At 41.0% G+C, this 18,293-nt stretch overlaps 1 protein-coding gene across 1 annotated transcript in view; it reads right to left on the bottom strand.

The window, feature by feature from the left end:
- The window catches only part of Rgl1 (ral guanine nucleotide dissociation stimulator like 1), a 291,802-nt gene that overhangs the window by 42,392 nt on the left and 231,117 nt on the right, over nucleotides 1-18,293 (bottom strand). Inside the window, exons 5-9 of the mRNA XM_023706870.1 lie at nucleotides 16,311-16,529; nucleotides 12,789-12,856; nucleotides 8,573-8,757; nucleotides 4,824-4,948; nucleotides 2,281-2,496 (exon numbers count right to left, since the gene is read on the bottom strand). Of these exons, the coding sequence (XP_023562638.1) occupies nucleotides 2,281-2,496; nucleotides 4,824-4,948; nucleotides 8,573-8,757; nucleotides 12,789-12,856; nucleotides 16,311-16,529 (813 nt within the window). The remainder of the gene's footprint in view (nucleotides 1-2,280; nucleotides 2,497-4,823; nucleotides 4,949-8,572; nucleotides 8,758-12,788; nucleotides 12,857-16,310; nucleotides 16,530-18,293) is intronic.

Below are 18,293 nucleotides of genomic sequence, written 5' to 3'. Positions count from 1 at the left end.
AGGGAGGGAGAGAGGGGGAAGGGGAGGGAGAGAAAGAGAGAGAGAGAGTGTATGTGTGTGTGGGAGGGAGGGAGGGAGGGAGAGAGAGAGAGAGAGAGAGAGAGAGAGAGAGAGAGAGAGAGAGCGCACTCAGATTATAAAACCATGGTTCAACAAAGGTTCAGAACCCAAAGTTGCTTTCTGAAAAAATCAGGAAACTTGCAATAATTAAAGGGACTCCGGCACAGATATATCATGCAAATTGTAATAAACATATGGAACATATTATTATTCAGAAAGAGTCTTAAATTAAGGGTTTAAACAAAAGGCATCTGGTCCCATTTCTAGAAAAGGAGGTAGCTTCCAGAAGATGTGATACAAAAGTAAAAATGCAGCAGTCAGGCCAGTCCAAGAAAATAAAGCCATATTAGGTCAGAAATATTTTCTCCATGTAAAATTATTATCATTTTTCAAACATCTTCTCAATAGAAACTGACCGTGACAAATGCAAGAACAGTAAAATAAACCTTGGCAGGAACACTTGAGTTTCATTATTAAGTTACCCTGCACGAATTCAAGACACAACATACTTAATATTAGAAAACTGTTATCATCAAGGGGGAGGGCTCATGGCTTTGTTGCATGTACTATGAGAACTGGAGTATACTTCCAGTGATTCAAATTGTATATTTCTCATTATTGTCTAAAAGCTCAAGCTATATTTATGTTGGATCAAGTCATTGTTTGAGCCACACTATGTCATATACACAAATACAGTTGAATGAAGTGGGATGTATGAGCTCTGTGCTTTTAACACACATCGAGCATTGTAAATGCTATGGTATTTATAGCAAAAAATATTTTCCTATTACTTGAAAAAGAAGAGAAATCCCATTCTGCTATCATGCTCCATTAGAATTTCTTTGGAGTTACTCAGTGGGAAATGAGCCCAACTTAGAATCTGAGAAAGTTGTTTATGCAACTTATGTTTTTTTTTTTCTTTTTTCCTTTTTTAATGTACAAAAAAGTAATAAAAGCCCACCTAAACACTAGAAATGAGGCCAATTTTTGGCATAATTACATTCTTGCTCTTTCATCAAAAACAACAGAAGAGAATGTGAAAAACTTAGGCATTATACCTGATAGAAAGGCTGAATGAAAAATATATATCCAAAGGGAAATAAAGCAAGACATATTTTGGTTGAGAGTTGACCCACCTAGTCCAGAATACAAGCTAATAGGATGTTTACATAACAATTATTTTTCAAAATCTTTTTTGCTGATGTGATCTCTTATCTAGAAAAAAAAATTATAAAAACTTAAAAATGATAAAAATTTAATAGTCAAGTTCCCAAAATCCTATTTTTCAGAATCAAAGTCAAATAGCACCTCATCCTTTCTTGATTGCCCTGTCAGAAATGATTTCTCTCTCCTCCACTTATGTAGCATTAATATAGCCAACTCCTCTGCTGCCCAGGCAGAGGTAACTCCATTTAGTGTTGGCCCCTGTGTTTCAACTCAACTGTGTCCTATATTGCTATGCCTTTCAAGTACATAATATTGCAGTTTATGTAGATTAGTTTATGAAAACAATATATGATCAATTAACTGAATACTGTCAATTTTTCAGTCATGACATATGATGCTGATAAATGAGGGTTATCTGGCATGTAATTAATTAATCCAAGATATTACACTCTGGCACTCAGTGGAATGTAACCCGGGTCTAGGGATGGACTACTACTCTCTGATTTGAGGCCTGAAGCTGGGCCCCAGATTAATGTGACATCTGTGAAGTATCTCAATGCGTTAGCAAAGATATTTAGGATTGTGAGGAGGTACCATCCACACAAACCTACAGAATACACAATGCTCAGGTATATCGTGGTGTACGGGTGATCGTTCTGGAATGGAGATCAGTTTACTGCACACACAGACCAGGGATTTATATTTACTGAACAAGGGCAGATGTTCAGCCGGTGGTGACCAGAAAGGAAAAGGCAGGTGGAATGTCTTTCCCTGGAGAAGCTGCAGTGCTCAGGACATGGGCGGAAAGAAGTGAACAGAAGACCAGTTTTTCTTTTGTTTTGTTTTTTTTTAAAGAGGAAACTATCTAAGTTCCCAAGGTAAGAAGACAACTTGTTTTCTTACTATAGAACAACAGAACCCAACAGGCTTGCATATATGGTCTTCTAACTGCCCATCAATCAACCATGTAAATACAATGATGGCATGTTCTCCAATAGCTATCTAATGCAAAAAAAAAATTTTTTTTTAAAGTATTTTTAAAAAGACAATTACATGAGCAATGTTAATCCACTTCTCAATGATTTTGGCTCTCTGCTGGGTCTTGAGTTCTTTGCTGCCCAGGACAGTGCTGACCACGCATTTGGTAAGGGTGTTGAACTGAGAGATGGTCGCACGGATGGTAGGAGCCAAATGCTTGTTTTCCTTCTTATCTCTTTGAGACCAAATGCAGCCCAGGCAGTGGTGAGGAACGACCTTCTTGAATAGTTGCTGGAACAGAAGAGGAGCTGACATGGGTGACAACACTCACATTTCACATGGAAAAGCACACTATCTAGGCCACCCATAAATCAGTATTTTATAAATAGAGAAATAATCCTTCCCTGCATAGTTTGCCATTTGGTGTCATTTCAACAGACAAAGGTAAATAATTAATATATTCATGGGTCTGAAGAGCCTACGTGTTCTTTTTAACTCTACTCAACTAAGCAAATAGAACACGATGACCAGAAAAAAATTTAAGTGACCCAAAACATTTGAACTTACCTGTCTTGCAAGGTAAATCAAACAAGATCTATCCTCCTGATCAAAAAAGTACTTAAAGTTATTTTAACCTCAAAATCATACCCCACGGATTTCCTGTGTACTTGCGATCTTGACATCTAGGATGTCACTGATCACCTGAAAACTGACCCATGCAAACATCACATGCTGTCTGTACCCACCAGGGTCACTGTTTCACAGTCCTTAAAAGAGAAAAGAAGCATGCGAAAGGAAAAAGCATTCAACAATACACAGTAAAAGAAGGGGATTGGAAACCTGGATCCCGGGACTTTCCTTAAAATTAAAATAAAATTTTCTTGCTTTTTCTTATAAGTACTATCAATTGTGCCAACAGCAACCAAAAAAAAAATATGTTCACCGAATTATATTTTCATTTCTGCAAGAATTTATTTAACATGGGTTACAGAGGGGAAAACAGTAAAACTTACTTATATAAACTACTTGTTTGCTTCTGATTCTTATCTCCTGTTTATTGGAGGGAAATTCTTTGCTACTTTCAATACTGTTTTATCAAAAGTAAGTTAATGCAGCTGGGCACAGTGATCCACACCTGTAAGGTCAACTGCCGTGAAGGCAAGGCAGGAGGATTGCAAGTTCAAGGCCAGTCTTGGCAAGTTAGGGAAATCCTGTCTCACAACAATAAGAATTTTAAAAAGGACTGGAGTCATAGTTAGGGGTAGGGACTCTCAGGTTTAATCCCCAGTAACACACACACCAAAAAAAAAAAAAAAAAAAAAAAGGAAAATTAAGCACATAAGAGTTAAAACCACTGTAATAGTTCTGAATAATCCCCCTTAACAATATTTCTCAGATAATATTGACCTATGAAATGTGACTGACATAATCAAATATGTACAGCTAACAACAATATTCAAACTTCAAAAGTACAGGAAGCACACATGGAAATGAGCTGCCAAACACAGTCACATGTGGATTCAATGAATTTATTTTATTTTAACTTATACTATGACCCCTTTACAATCTTCCAAATAAACAGTTCAGCTCTTGAAATATTTATGACTTTAAAGGGAGAGAAATACCCATGGAACCCAGTAGATCTGGTTTCACTAGGATTAGCATTCTTATTTCTCTCTGCGATTTCAGCGCCAAGTAATATGCGTCTTCACCCTGGGTTGCAAGAAGAGCTTAGGCCTGAATTATTCAGAGGATTGATTCAAGTGACATTTTAGCACTGCACTTACAGGCACAGCCTCTCTCAGAGATGCAAAAAGGCATCAATCACTTTACCCCACGGCCTTTTTGGGGTCACTAGTAATGTCACTGCCCCACATTTGAAACAGAAGCACATCTGAGAAAGGAGATGTCCTGCTTCCAGGCATGGCGGCACACTCCTGTGATCCTAGCACTCCAGAGGCTGAGGCAGGAGGATGGCAAATTCCAGGACAGCCAGGGTAACAGAGTGAGTTCAGGACCAGTGTGGACTACATAATGAAATGTTGTCTCAAAACAAACACAAAAAACTATGAACATAAGTATGGGGAGTCCTCAAAAAATTAAAACTAGATATTTCATTTGGGTCAGCTGTTCTCTTCTAACTCTTCCAAAAGAGTTAAAGATATCCTACTACAGTGATACATGTGTACCAGTGTTTATAGCAGCACAAATCATAATAGCTACATCTTGGAAGCAGCCTAGATTTCCACCAACAGATGAATGGGCAAAGAAAATATGGTCCTTATACACGACGGAACACCACTCTGCCAAGGATAAACTTGAGGCATCTGTAGGTAAATGGATACACCTTGAGACCACAGTGTTAAATGAAATAAATCAGATGCATAAGCTTAAATATAAATACAAATAAAGAGAAAAATAAAAGATAAATAATAGGAGGTAAGGACAAAGATCTTTTTCGAATGGGAAGGGCATCAAGGGGGAGAGAGAAGAGAAAGGAGATTTCCCCCCAAAAAAAATTGAGATATGGGATACATGTGACCAACTTCCCACATAGAATGGAATCATTACATAATGCAAACACACACTGATGAAAAATAGTGAAAAACAAAACCTACTGCATCCATATACGTGAGCTGCTCTGCCACAAGATCTTCTGAGAAGCAGGTGAACTCCACTGGCCCTGCACCCTCCGGCTCTTCGTCCTCTTCCAGGCTGAAGGAGATGGAGCTGGGAGGCCCATCTGATCACATATGGAGAAAAGAAGTCAGTCACCAGGTGCCACCAGAGACAGCTTTACTTCAGAGTCAAACTGGACTCCTTTCAGGTCAGAACAAGAGGGCTGTGCTCCAGGAAACCCATAGAAGGGGAAGCAAGCATGACTCAAGTGAAATGGAGGCCCAACCTCTGCTTGTTCTCAAATTATTAATGAATTTCCTAGGCCTCGTGCTATCACTCCAAAAACCATCTCTAGACCAAGTGAGGTCAAGTTTGGAGAAACAAAGCTGGGCCTAAATTGAGCAGTGACACTCATCTCAGGCACCCTCAGACTCCAGCACTAACCCTGCCAATTGCTACACATTGACCACCAAACTGGCTGATGGATCACCTTGACTCAGAAGCCTGAAGGACAGGGCATGAAGGCAGGCCAGCCTTGAGTAGGGGAGCTGGGTAAGTTACATCTTAGAAATGCTGACAAAGCCCTCAGAATTCTCAGAAGTTTTCAGCATTCTCAAACTATTCAGAGATGCTTTTAGCTTTCACCAGAAGCTTGACATACATGAAGTAGTACAATAGACTTAAATTTGATTCACCTGAGCCTTATTATGGATAAGAGCATTTATAAGCAAATTACATAGAGCAAAGCCCAAAAAAGTGAGAGAAAGTTATTACCTAGAACTTCAAATAAAAAAAAATGAAGAGCTGCACACCTGAAACAGGCCCTTCAGTCTCAAACTGAAGAGATCTGAATTAGATGAAGTTAGGCTGGCATCCCCAGCCTCCCTTCCCTGCAACTTTTCCCCTAATCTCGGGTCATTTCCCAACCTCATGCCCCTTCAACTCCTTACTCTCCCTCCTGCCAAACCCATTTACAGGGAAAAACTAGTTGTACTCAGTTATATCCTGGCAAAAATTTAAATCAGCATGTTACTACTCCCCCGGAATGTTTTCAGCCTTTTCTCTCTTTCTTTGTAGAATGGAAGACTTTTTTAGACATCTTGGATCACACTGGTGTGGCTTTTTCTAGGTTTCCTAGGGAACAGGGCTTCTGAGAATGGCCCCTACATTCTCCCTGCTGGGATACCACATGGTGCCAGCCTGCTCTGTAGGCCAGTGACGTAAGGATTGCCCTCTGATCCCAGAGTTGAAGGTCTTGATGTGAATGAGGATGAGTTATAACTGGAAAATATAGAGTCCCCTGAGTCTGAGTTACAAAGCAATCACCAGTTAACAGAGGAAGACAAAACCCCATGATATGGGGATGTTAAGCAGTCTGATTTCATCAGTTTTCCTCCAGAGAACTCTGATAGTGCATTCATTCAGTGGAGAAATAAGAAACTTGCAGTCCCAACAAAGGTTCAAAAAGTGCCTCTCATCCTTCTTGACAGCTACTGTATAAATATGCATGCCTGTGGGCAGGGCCAGCACAGCATGTGGTACCAGGGATCAAGCCCCAGACCCTGTGCTTGCCTAAGCAGGTGCTTAGTCTGCTGAGCCATCTCACTGGTCCTATTTAAAGCAGTGCAGAAGCTGGCCCATGTTAGCCAAGAGGTGTATGTGCTAAGGATTACTCTTCCTGTTCATTCAACAAATACTGTAGCAGTACAATATGCATACAAAACATTGGCACACACAAAGACGGCACGGTCGGTTGTCTCTGGGGCTAGGTCCATGCTTTTACTGTTTCAATTTCTGTCCTTCAGAGATAAGTAAAAACCTAAAACATAATTCTTTTTTTTTTTGGTAATGTATTTGGTATAAGGTCTCACTACGCAGCTCAGACTCATAGTGATCCTCTTGTTTTCAGCCTCCCCAGCGCAGGGATTACAGGTGTGTGCCACTATGCCTGGTCTCATTGGCTCAGGGTGCCTGTGGGTGGGGCCAGTACAGCCATGTGGTACCAGGGATCGAACCCCGGTCCCTGTGCTTGCCTAAGCAGGCTCTTAGTCTACTGAGCCATCTTGCTGGTCCTAAAGCATAATTTTTACTTCTGAAAAATATAGGGAAGTTTATTTTTACTGGAGTGATATTGGGTAAAATAAGTGTACTGGAACCAAACTCCTAAAACTTCCTTTCAATGATGACTCCTATACTTAATAAGCAGAGCTTAGAGCTTTTTTTGATTAAAACTTTCCAAACTTAGAAAAAGATTTTTTTTTTCTTAGGCATTGCCTGAACATTTTCATGAACTCAGGCACGCTACATCTCCCTAGCCTCAGCCTGCCAAAGGGACTCTGCCTTCCAGGGCCTGGGTGGTTGACAAAGGACTGGTCCCACCAGTTCCCCAATTAGGCCTGTAGCCATCGGCAGTCCCAGTGGGTGGAGCTGGGCTCCTGCAGCATTTCCCACTACAGCACGAAGCCAGGGGAGGCCCTGAGGGGCCTGAGGCCCGCAGCTGGAGGAGTGCCCCTGGCATCTGGCATTCCAGGCAGATGAAGTCATCGAAGATATAAAGCCTTTGGCAGGAGGCTTCTAATGATGCAATCACAACCCCCCATTTGGTCCCTCAGGCGGAAAAAATTCAACAGGTAGTGTGTGAACTTAGGGTTACTGTATTTTCTTTGGAGCTGAGGCAGCTTCCCTTATCTGCGTGGAGGACTCACTTCCTTTCTCTCACTGAGGAAACCAGGCATGGCTTCACGGAAATGCCCGTCAGAGACTCCAAGTGGGTCAGCTGCCATGGTAACCATCGCCCAGCACCCCAGTGGCGAGATCAAACATCACACTTTAAGCCTGACCAAACTTCTTTCATAATTTTGACAAAGCCTGATAGTTCCAAGTACCCCATGACCAACAGTGGGGGCCTTTCCTTTGTCCTTGAAAATAGGAGGTCAGTTCCTCCAATAGGAAAAAACAGCCTCACTAGCTTCTGTTGATGAGGCCATTAGAAATGCTCAGTGACAGTGATGGTGGTGCCAGGGAAGCACTTTCTACAGTGAAAGAGAAACACCTCTCTATGTTTTTGTTAGGGACTGAGGAGGTACTTTTTATCAAGATGAACTACTTATAATTATCAATAAATTAATTGTATAGATAAAGGGCTTCATTGTTAAATTTCCTTATGTGCATAAATTGTGCTTTTAATTTCTTGCTTGCTGATAGGGGCGTGTATGATGGGTTCCTATTTGATTGAAGGATGAACCATTAGGCAGATAATAAAAAGCAAGTTCAGGGTCAGCATGGCACATCCTGACAAGGGAATTAGAAGGGAAACCTTCCTGGTAACGAAAGAAATCCTAGGAAGTAATTCCTTGGAATCAGTTTCAATTTCATCTATAAAATACAGAAGCAAAGTATGTGGTCTTTAAAAGCCCCCTCCCCACACTTTTTAAAGTGTTAAGGCTCTGAAATTAGCACTTCACTGGGCATGCTGGTGCAGTCCTATAATCCCAGCACTCAGGAGGTGGATTTTGCTGTGAGTTTGAGGACATCCGGGCCACATACTGAGTTCAAAGCTTACATAAACTACATAGCAACACCTTGTCTCAAAACAAAAAGTGAAATTAGCACCTCAGTAATTTTATAACCATACCAGTTGCCTAGCAGCTTGTCATGAGGATTTCCTGGTTCCTTGTTCGAGGGTTGCTGAACCTCTGTGATGCTGGATCAGAATCTAGATTCTTACTCAAGACCCACAAGTACTCACTGTCCGTTTCCACTTCTTGCTTCTGAAACTGCTCAAGAAGATTCTGCGCCCTTCTTTCTGGGTCAGAGCCTGGCATCATCCTTTTGAGATAATCCAGCAGTTTTTGTAAGCAGGGGAAGTGAGGCGGCTCCCGGAAGTCTTCTGCACACTGGTCAAGCCAGGCCCTTAGGATTGACGCGATGGCACTGAGGAAGAGAAATGGAGAATCACTGCACCCAACAGGCTGTGTGCTCCAAGCAAGGCCTGCACCTGGGCGGGGGCTATTCCAGGTACACACTGGAGAAAACACGGTCAGGTGGTCAACAGATAACTCACCTATGCGTTTCTGGACACAGAAGCAAATTTAAAGCATTTCCTAACAAGCTGTATTATTTTTATTTTCAGTGGTGGAGGATTAAAGAGGAGGTTAAGGAGGATTCAAGAGGAGGGATGGTGACGATTGATAAGGCTCAAAAAAAAGAAACTTAAATTTTATTTTTTTAAATTTTTTTTTAAAATTTATTTATTTATGTGTGTGTGTGTGTGTGTGTGTGTGGCCAGCTCAGCCCACCAGGGGGCGGGGCTGGCTGGCATGTGGTGCTGGGGGATTGAACCGAGGTCCCTGTGTTTGCTAAGTTTGTTCTAAGTAGGTGCTTTAGACCACTGAGCCATCTCACCAGCCCGAAACTTAAATTTTAGAAAAATACATCCAGTGCACAAAAAGACATGCAGAGGATTTAGTAAGTTTGAGTTCAAAGCAATCTATACATAATGAGATTATATGGTTTCCAATTCTGTACTCTCTCAAATCAAAGACCACAAAATCTAGCCCACTAATACTTCAGGAGATAGCTGACCACCCGTAGGTCATCCACCAGTAGGTGAGCCGCCTCACTTTCCTTCCTTAGAAAAGATAAGTACATAAACCTAATTTTATAAAGCTCACCACACCTGCACTGTGAGCATCAGAAATGTCCGCATGAAATTATCCTTTTGCTTCTCAAGTTATAGTGAGGAGAATGCTTCAAATGGGAGAAATGGGACAAAGAAGTTACGTCTTTGAAAGCGACTTGAGAAAAATTTGATAGGCAAAGTCACTTCAAGGATGGTTTCCTCTGGTGGCTCCATGGGTCACAGGGTCCCTTCAGGGTCCACTTTGAGAAAAATGAGGCTCCGAAGCACCGAGACAGGGTCGTAGCGTGTGCACTCACGGGGTGCTGTCTGCCAATAGAGAGCAGCCCCCCACTCAGAGAAGAATGAATGACAATAAGGGTAAAATAGCTAGAGTGCTAGTATCCTAGGCTACATACGCAGCCTCCCAGACACTTCTGATTCTGCCTTCCTAAAGTTTGCCGCCTGTGCAGCCAAAGCACTTTCAGTAGGGCCAGCCAGATAGCTCAGCGGACTAAAGCGCCTGCTTAGGCAGAGCACAGCGGCTGCAGTTCAATCCCCAGGGTGCCATGCCAGCCCTCACAGTGTGCTGAGATGTCAGTTGAGACTGAGCATGGTGGCAAGCACCTGTAATCCCAGTGCTTGAGAGGCTGCAAATAGGAGAATCACTATGAGTCCAATCTATGCAGTGAGACCCTATAGACCCTGTACCAAATATATGAAAACAAAAGCACTTTCACTGATGTTGGCAAGGACTACACACTGATCCACGCATATATTCGTATAGACACACAACACGATCTTAGCTACAGACCTCACTGACCAAAGTGTTTTCAGTCAAAAAATGTTTGCAAGTTTTAAAATTACCATTATTATTTAATGGCAGTGCTTCCCATTGGAAGCATTCTCCTCATTGTGATACACTGTACTATAAACTATTTAATTAAGATGTTATTATGATTGAAAGTTATTATTATCCATATATGTAAAATTACAGCCTGGGCTTTCACAGGTCTACATGACTTTCATACCAAAAAGCTAGACAATGGTCAGAGCATAAAAATGCCTAAATCCCATTCAACATTTAACTGTTGGACTCAAAATAGAACATATAGTAAACTGATGTGTTAAACGTCTTCTCTATTGTGTACATAATTCTTTCTCTAGTGTGGCCTAGAAGCCATTTGGGGCTATAATATTCAATTATCTAGATCAAAAGTAGATGACATAAAACTATCAAATAAAAGTCACACAAATAATCCAATAGTTGAACTCTTTATCCACATTAAATAAAATTATTTAAAACATTTCATTATTTCCAGAAAGCCTGTAGAAAGTAATCTGGGCTCTGAGGGTAATTGAAAACATGAATAAAATTAAACCAACGGGCTTATTGTGTGGGCCCTCATCTTGTATTCATTATTTCTTCTTTCTTCCTCAAAACCAAATATTGTGAATGAAAGAAAGTGTTGCGCTAATATTTCATTTTATAGCACTATGATATTGCCTGTGAGTAACTGCCTTCTTCTTGATCAGCAGTGAGCTGAGAACTATGCTGGATACATAAACAGGTAACCAGAATGTGGGAGACTGTGCCATATGCATACAGCAGGCTGATTCCTGTAGGAAGAACACATGCCCACTTCTCAAAAGAAGGATAAATTGATTTATTTAATTCCTAGCACTTGCTAAGAATATCAGGGAGAAGATCTCTCCCAATAATACTAATGAAGACACAAATATGGATACAGAGAAATTTACATCACATAATAAAAGTCAACAAGATCATTGATCTAACAATTAGACAGACAACCTAATGACCCATCAGGTTTCAAAACAGAAGACCTCTCACACTAAAATTTAAAATTATAGGTAAAAGTTAGTGAGAATAATATATCATTTACTCTTTAATTGTTATTAGTTATTAATTTTGCAGTTATAAAACTCATTTTTATAGAAATAGTAAATCTTACACATACACCCTCACTCTTATCCCACTCCCATGACCTGTTATTAATAGTCTGGAGTATATCCTTCCAGACTGTTTTACACAGGAAGCGTATCATTTCTAGACACATATTTGATTATACATAGCATGTGTATTCAAAGCCAGGCACACACTCGCAATCCTAGAACTCTGGGAGGCTAAAGCAGGAAGAAAACAAGTTCAAGCCCATCATGGGCAATTCAGCAAGACAAAAAATAAAAACTAAAAGAGTTAAGGATGCAAATCATTTAGGAGGTCCTGGGCTCAATCCCCAATACCACAAAAATAACAGGTATATATATATCAACTTTTCCCCCCTCTGAGCATTATGTTATAAACATCTTTCAGCTCACTACCTCTAGATGTATCTTATTCTCTTGACTGCAGTGTTTCATGACATGGCCATGCCATAATTTATTTCAGTTATTCTACCAGTAGGCAGATAGTTAAGTAATGTTCAGGTTCATCACAATTGCAATTATACAAAGAATATCCAGGTTGACATCTCAGTCTGTCTGTGAGTTGTTCTGCAGGGCATGTTTTGGAGAACTCACATCCACAGAAAGCTGTAGCCTCAGACACCCGAAGGAGTGCTGAGGACAAACTGTGGCCTCAATCAGGCCTGTCTGTCGATATATCCTCTTTCCTCCTAAACCTGACATTTTCAACTAGCTCTGGTAATCTCCATCTCCCTCTGTGACAGTGACTTCACCTAAAGAGGCTTTGAAAGTTCATTGCTGAGTTTGCCAGAAAAAGCATTTGTCGCACAAAAGAGGGCCACAGGAGGAGGAGGAAGAAGAAACAAAGGAAGGGAAAGACATCACAAGCAGCATGAAAAAATGCAAGACAGACCCCTGCCCTCCTAATCGGCCAAGTGTTTCTCAGCATGCCAGGGAGAGAGGCTTTCTGGAAAGGCCTGGACCCTTGCCCAAAGCTCACAGTAGCTTTATGTTTGCCAGTGTTGGGAAGAAACTTTCTGTTCCTGATGTAGTAGGAAGCAGATACAAATGTGAAACTTTTAAGATTCCACAAAAGAAAGGAATATCACAACAGCATGACACAGAAAATGCAATTGTGGACAATGGCCTTCAGTCTTATTCTGCCGGGTTCTACTCCTAAGACCCAACTTACATCCTAACCAGCTCTAAACAGGAGGATGGACAGAACATTAACGGGAAGTCACAAACATAGAGGAAAAGTGTGACTGCGTCAATGTCAGACTAGAGAAGTCACTTGGCTCAATGCACAGACCAAGAAAGGAGCCTTGGAGAAGGAAAACCTGATTCCTCACTGCAATGAAGAGAATCAGATAAGTCAGTTAATTTCACTGACTCCTATTTAGAAAAGAGGCAGAAATACCTGCTGCTCCTGATACCAAGCAGTTGTGACTTCAACAACACAATGTCAATAAAGACATTTTGAGATACCTGGATAGAGACACAACTATCAGAACCTCAACTAGTTTCTGAAAGTCACAAGAGGAAGGGACTGAAAATTGTAAAATGGGTTGCTGAAATCAATCAGTACTCATGGAAATCAAATCAGGAATTTTCTAGTTATCACAAAAGGACACAGAGCTACATCATAACACATGTGGCTCTGGGCCTACAGGAGGAAGATAAACTTTGTGAACAAAGTATACACACACACACACACACACACACACACACACAGTCTAAGGCATACTCCCTGGGACAGATCAATGGAAAGATATTAAGCTATAATATTAACTAGCAAACATGATTCTTGAGTGACCTGCAAAGACCAACGAAATAGTTCCTGAAACCATATGGAAAGATGAATTGTGAGATAGCCCGCATCAATAAAGAGAAAAGACAGCGTGTGGCCTTCCTAGCCAGTGTAACCTTTCATGGTTGCAAGCAACTCCACAGACCCCAGGGGATGTTAACCCGAGTAAGTTCTGTGAGGCAGGTAGGCCAGGGCAGCAGGCAAATGCAACAGCAGAGGAGACAGCCAGAGTAGTGTTTTCCACATCACACATTCTTGGCAACATGCAAGGTTTGTGGCGTGTGAGGCTTTTCCAACCTACCACAATGGCCAGCAGGGAAAGAAAGACATGCTCAGATTCTAAATATGGAACTCTCAAGCCCTTTCCCTCTAGCAAACAGACCATTAGAGAGAATTAGGTCACAGATTAAACTAATAATGAGCATGTCCTTCATTTTTCATGTTCACAGAAACTGATTATGTAAGGAGGGTCACACCAAGAGGCATCCAGGGTCCTCTAGAAGCATTTAACTTCATGGGAGCCAAATTGGTCAAGGCTGGGGTGAGGGCCTCCATGAGGATATTAAAGCTGAGATCTTAAGGATAAGTGGGAGGCACCGGGAGAGGACGCTGCAATGCAGGCACAAGTCCTGAGGTCAGAGACAGCCAGCACTGAGGGGATGTAAAGAAGACATGCTTAAAGTATGGAAGGTCAGGGGAATCACAGCACCAGGTTTGCTATACTCATTGATTTCTTAGCCAATCAGAGCTCACACTTTACCACACCTCATTAAAAGGTTTTAGATGCCTTGGCAGCAAGGTATAGGGAAGAGTACAGGAAGTGAGCACCCTGGGAACTTTTAGGTGTGCAATGCCAATTATAATCAAACTGCAGGTGCTTAATAAATGCAGTGAGTTTGGGGGAAAATATTCAAGAACACTAAAATTCCACAGGTGATAAAATACTCTAGAATTAGTAAACCATTTAATAAATTTTTCTATTTATAAAATCATCCTCCCACAATATATATTTGCTAAGCCAAGACAAAAAGAACAACTCTGTCCATTTAGAGCTCTTTTCTCTCCCCTGAAATCAATTTGAGATAATAATTTATTGTAGGCCTTCATCAGCAGAAGATATGACATGGAACTTTTTTTAAAGGAGCAAAATATTTTTTTTTCTATTTTAGAACATGCTCCAAAAGCTAGGTCTCATCCTGTAGATAACAAAAAGGAAACAAGATCTATGTTCTTAAAGGTCTGTGGGCCTTGAAAGAACTGTGGCTGTGGCCTTTGCCAGGCCTCAGGGTGGGACCTAATGCCTTTGTCCTAATGCCTGAGGAAATGAAGGCCAAGTCAACTTCAACACTGCCTCTGTGCTGGATTCTTCACCTTGTCCTTCTTGTTACAGTTTGACGCTCCTCTGAGTCAGGAAAGGCTGCCAGATAGAGGTTGCCTCTGAGCCTCCCGCTACATGCCTTCCCTGATGAGGAAACAAAGGAAGGTACAGAGCCTTTTTTCATTCTTTCTTTCTTTTTCTAGAAAGGATGGAAACATTATTAGGACTTGTCAAGGTTGTCTTGCAGGGCTTCTTGTACTTTCCCTCCCATTTGGCTATCAGTGGTAAATAAGGGTTACACTACTGGGAGAGGAAGTGAAAGAGGGATTGAGATAGGAACAAAGAAGTAAATGCCAACAAAGCCAAAGCAAAAGACAAGGACAGGGAGCTATCAAAAAAGAAACAAACAAACAAAAACAAAAACAAAAACAAAAACAAACAAACAAAAAAACTGCAAGGCAAGGAGGAGGGAGAAAGATTCTGAAAAGAAGACTCAAGAAATACCAGTAAGTGTGACTGGAGATAGCCAACAGTAGGATTAGATGAGCCTGAAACTAATTACCCAAAGTCAAGGTTACTCACACATCTGCCTTTCATTCCCACACTAAGTACCTAAGAAAAACATTTTCATTATTATCAGAGGGGAAGAAACAGAGGCCACATAGTGTAGAGGTTAAGGCCTGGGTTCAATTCAAGCACTTTCACTTGTTCACTGTACGAACTTGGGAATGTTCCTTACCTTCCCATGTTCCTCATCTGTAAAGTGGGAATAATAATAGATAGGATTATTATACTGTATAGAGTATTTATCCCAGGCATTATGCCTATTCAGCAGTCCATATCATCTAGCTACCATTAGAAAAGAGCACTGCCCCTCGCTGAAATTATCTTTTTGGGACATCAATAGCTCATTTTCCATAATACTGGTACTGTGGGAGACTGAGGCAAAAGAATCACAAGTTTGAGCCTGGCCTGGGCAACTTGGACAGTAGTAAGAGGCTGTCTCAAAATAAAGGTCTAGAGATGTAGCACAGTGCAAAGGCTGTGGGTTCAGTCCCCAACATGGCAAAAGCAAACAGACAAAAAACAGTTCCACGCGCTTGGCAGCTGCGGTTTACAGTGCAGTTATGGCCAAGTGCAAGAACCACGCCACGCACAACCAGTCCCCAAAATGGCACAGAAATAGCATCAAGAAACCTCAGTCGCAAAGATACAAATCTCTGAAGGGGGCAGATCCCAAGTTCCTTAAGAACATGTTTTTTGCCAAGAAGCACACAAGAAGGCCTTCAAGAAGATGCAAGCAAACAGTGCCAAGGCCATGAATGTATACGCCGAGGCTATCAAGGCCCTCCTCAAGCCCAAGGAGGTCAAGTCCAAACAGACAAAAGACAAAATCAATTTTCCACAGTCCAAGAAGGGGGCTTCATGTTATAAACAGACCTTTATCAAAAAAACTGTGGAGCTCTTGTATGCTTTGGCCATTTAAAGGGAGTTTCCATTGGTAAGGCCTGTTGCTACCAGGCACTGAGAACAGGAAGCAGGTTCTCCGTTGATGGCCCTGACTAATTTGGCCTTCCTTCTTTCCCCACATCCTTCAACCCATCTCCTTCCCCAGGAAACAAGTCTAACTTCCACATTTCATAACAGCTGCTTGAGGGACCTTGCTCAGGGGATTCGTTCCATAATAAACCAGCAGCCTCACAAAACAGCATGGATTACAGGAAATAATGTCAAGTCAAAAGATCTCAGAATACAGAATAACAATCTAAAATTGCAATCACAAGAGTGATACCATCAGCTCATCCTTCACGTACCTCTGCCGGCTCTTTACTCTGATGTAGGCAAGCGTAGGAGGAGATCATCAGAAGCAGCTGAGATCCCCATATTCTCTGAGACGGCAGGTCTAAGATCAAAAGCCCTGGGTAGCAGACTCTGGTCTCGGTGTTAGCTGAACCTGAGTTCAAACACCAGACCTGCCACTTAATCAACTGGTTGATCTTAGTCAAAGCATACAACTTTTGTGAATCATACACCTACAACGTAAGGGCAATATTTAGGGTGCTTGTGCTCATAAAAGAAAATATAAAGCACCTGATCAGTGATGGTGAACCTTTTAGAGTTTTCAGTGATAAAAACGGCCTACTGTGGTATGCATGCCGTAGGTTCACTGGCACTGACCTACTTCATGCCTGGAGTAAGCTGGCACACACCTCAACCGTGGAGGTGGCAAGGGCGGTGTTGTCATTTTCCCTGTTTGCCAGGCTACAGGTTGGATGGAGGGACAGAGTCGGATTGTGATGTCTGTTTACTTTCTGTAACACACAGAAAGCCCTCAATGACTGATTTTTCTTCTTTTTGAATCACTGATTATTGATATTGATTTATTCCTCAATTATTAGGACATTAATTTCTGCTCAGGAGGTCTCAACCTACACTCCTAAAATGCATTGTTTTCACTGTCTTGTTCAAACATTTTAAAGACAATGTCAGGCTCTTTTATGTAGAAAGTTACTTATCTATATCTTCTTTCATTTTAATATTAAACATACTCCTTTCACATTATAATCTCAAATTCTTTTAAATTTTGGGAACTTTAAATCTCATTTTTGCTATGTTCCTTATCCCTCCTTTTTCCCATTTTTTGTTACAATCACTTTGATTAGATTCAATTGCATTCTTAGACTATTTGAATTGACTGAAATGAACATCAATTGCAAACCCTCCATGAAAACTTCGTAACACCTTCCACCATGAAATTCCACATGCTTAAAAAAATCACTGCCAGCTTCTTTGACTCATCTCACTTTTCTCTAATGTATGTCCAAGGCCTTAGATCACTATTGTTCATTTCAGCCTTTACCAGTAGCTAAAATCTGTATCACAATATTGGGGGAAAGATTACAAGAATGATATTTGTCACACTTGAATGTGTGAAAACGACGACATAATTATCCCAGTTTTTGTCTGTTTGTCGTGTGTGTGTGTGTGTGTGTGTGTGTGTGTAGTGCTGGAGATCAAACCCAAAGCTTCACACACGCTAGGTGAGCATTCTGCCACTAAGCTACACTTCCAGCCCCATACAGAAAATTTTCCACGGTTTGAAGCACTGTTATAGTAAAGAGCTTGAGAAAACAAAACTTGGCATTCCAGAAGGAAAGTGATGAGATTCAACTAAAGAAAAGGAAACAGAAGCTTTTCCAACATTATATTTATCGCAAAAGGGAAGTAACAGCACGTCATTTCCGGAGGAATTTCAAATTTCTTTAAATAGAATGTGTATATGTACACACACACACACATAAAATAATCTCATATATTTCAGACAATGTAAGAATCATGATGTAAAATCTCTATATGATTAATATCCTTACTTTATATTCTCTTCACTTCTGAATTCAATGACTATAATAAATTTTCTCTAGAAAAAATACCTTTTTTCTATTTGGCTCAAACTGTATTATTCTCAAAGACAGCATTTTATCATGTAAAAATGTCACCAGGAAGGATAAGGAGGGCACAGGTGGAACGAACACAGAGACATTCCTCCTGTTGCAGGGAGTTTCCTGATTCTTAAATTGTGTGTGTGTGTGTGTGTGTGTGTGTGTGTGTGTGTGTGTGTGTGTGCATGCACAGCTGTTGGAGGAGAATCCAAGGACTCGTGCATGCCGGATAAATGCCCTTTCCAGCCTTGATTCCTGAGTAGTGATCAGTTAGAAATTCTAGAAACAACGTAACACAGTCTATCATATATATCAGTCTGGCCTTAAAATCAGAAATCACAGTGTGGCAAGGATGCC

Source organism: Octodon degus, unplaced genomic scaffold, assembly GCF_000260255.1.
Source record: "Octodon degus isolate 3935 unplaced genomic scaffold, OctDeg1.0 scaffold00273, whole genome shotgun sequence".
Taxonomy (NCBI): domain Eukaryota; kingdom Metazoa; phylum Chordata; class Mammalia; order Rodentia; family Octodontidae; genus Octodon; species Octodon degus.
The sequence above is the reverse complement of the archived record's forward strand: the minus strand, read 5'-3'. Positions and strand labels throughout refer to the sequence as shown.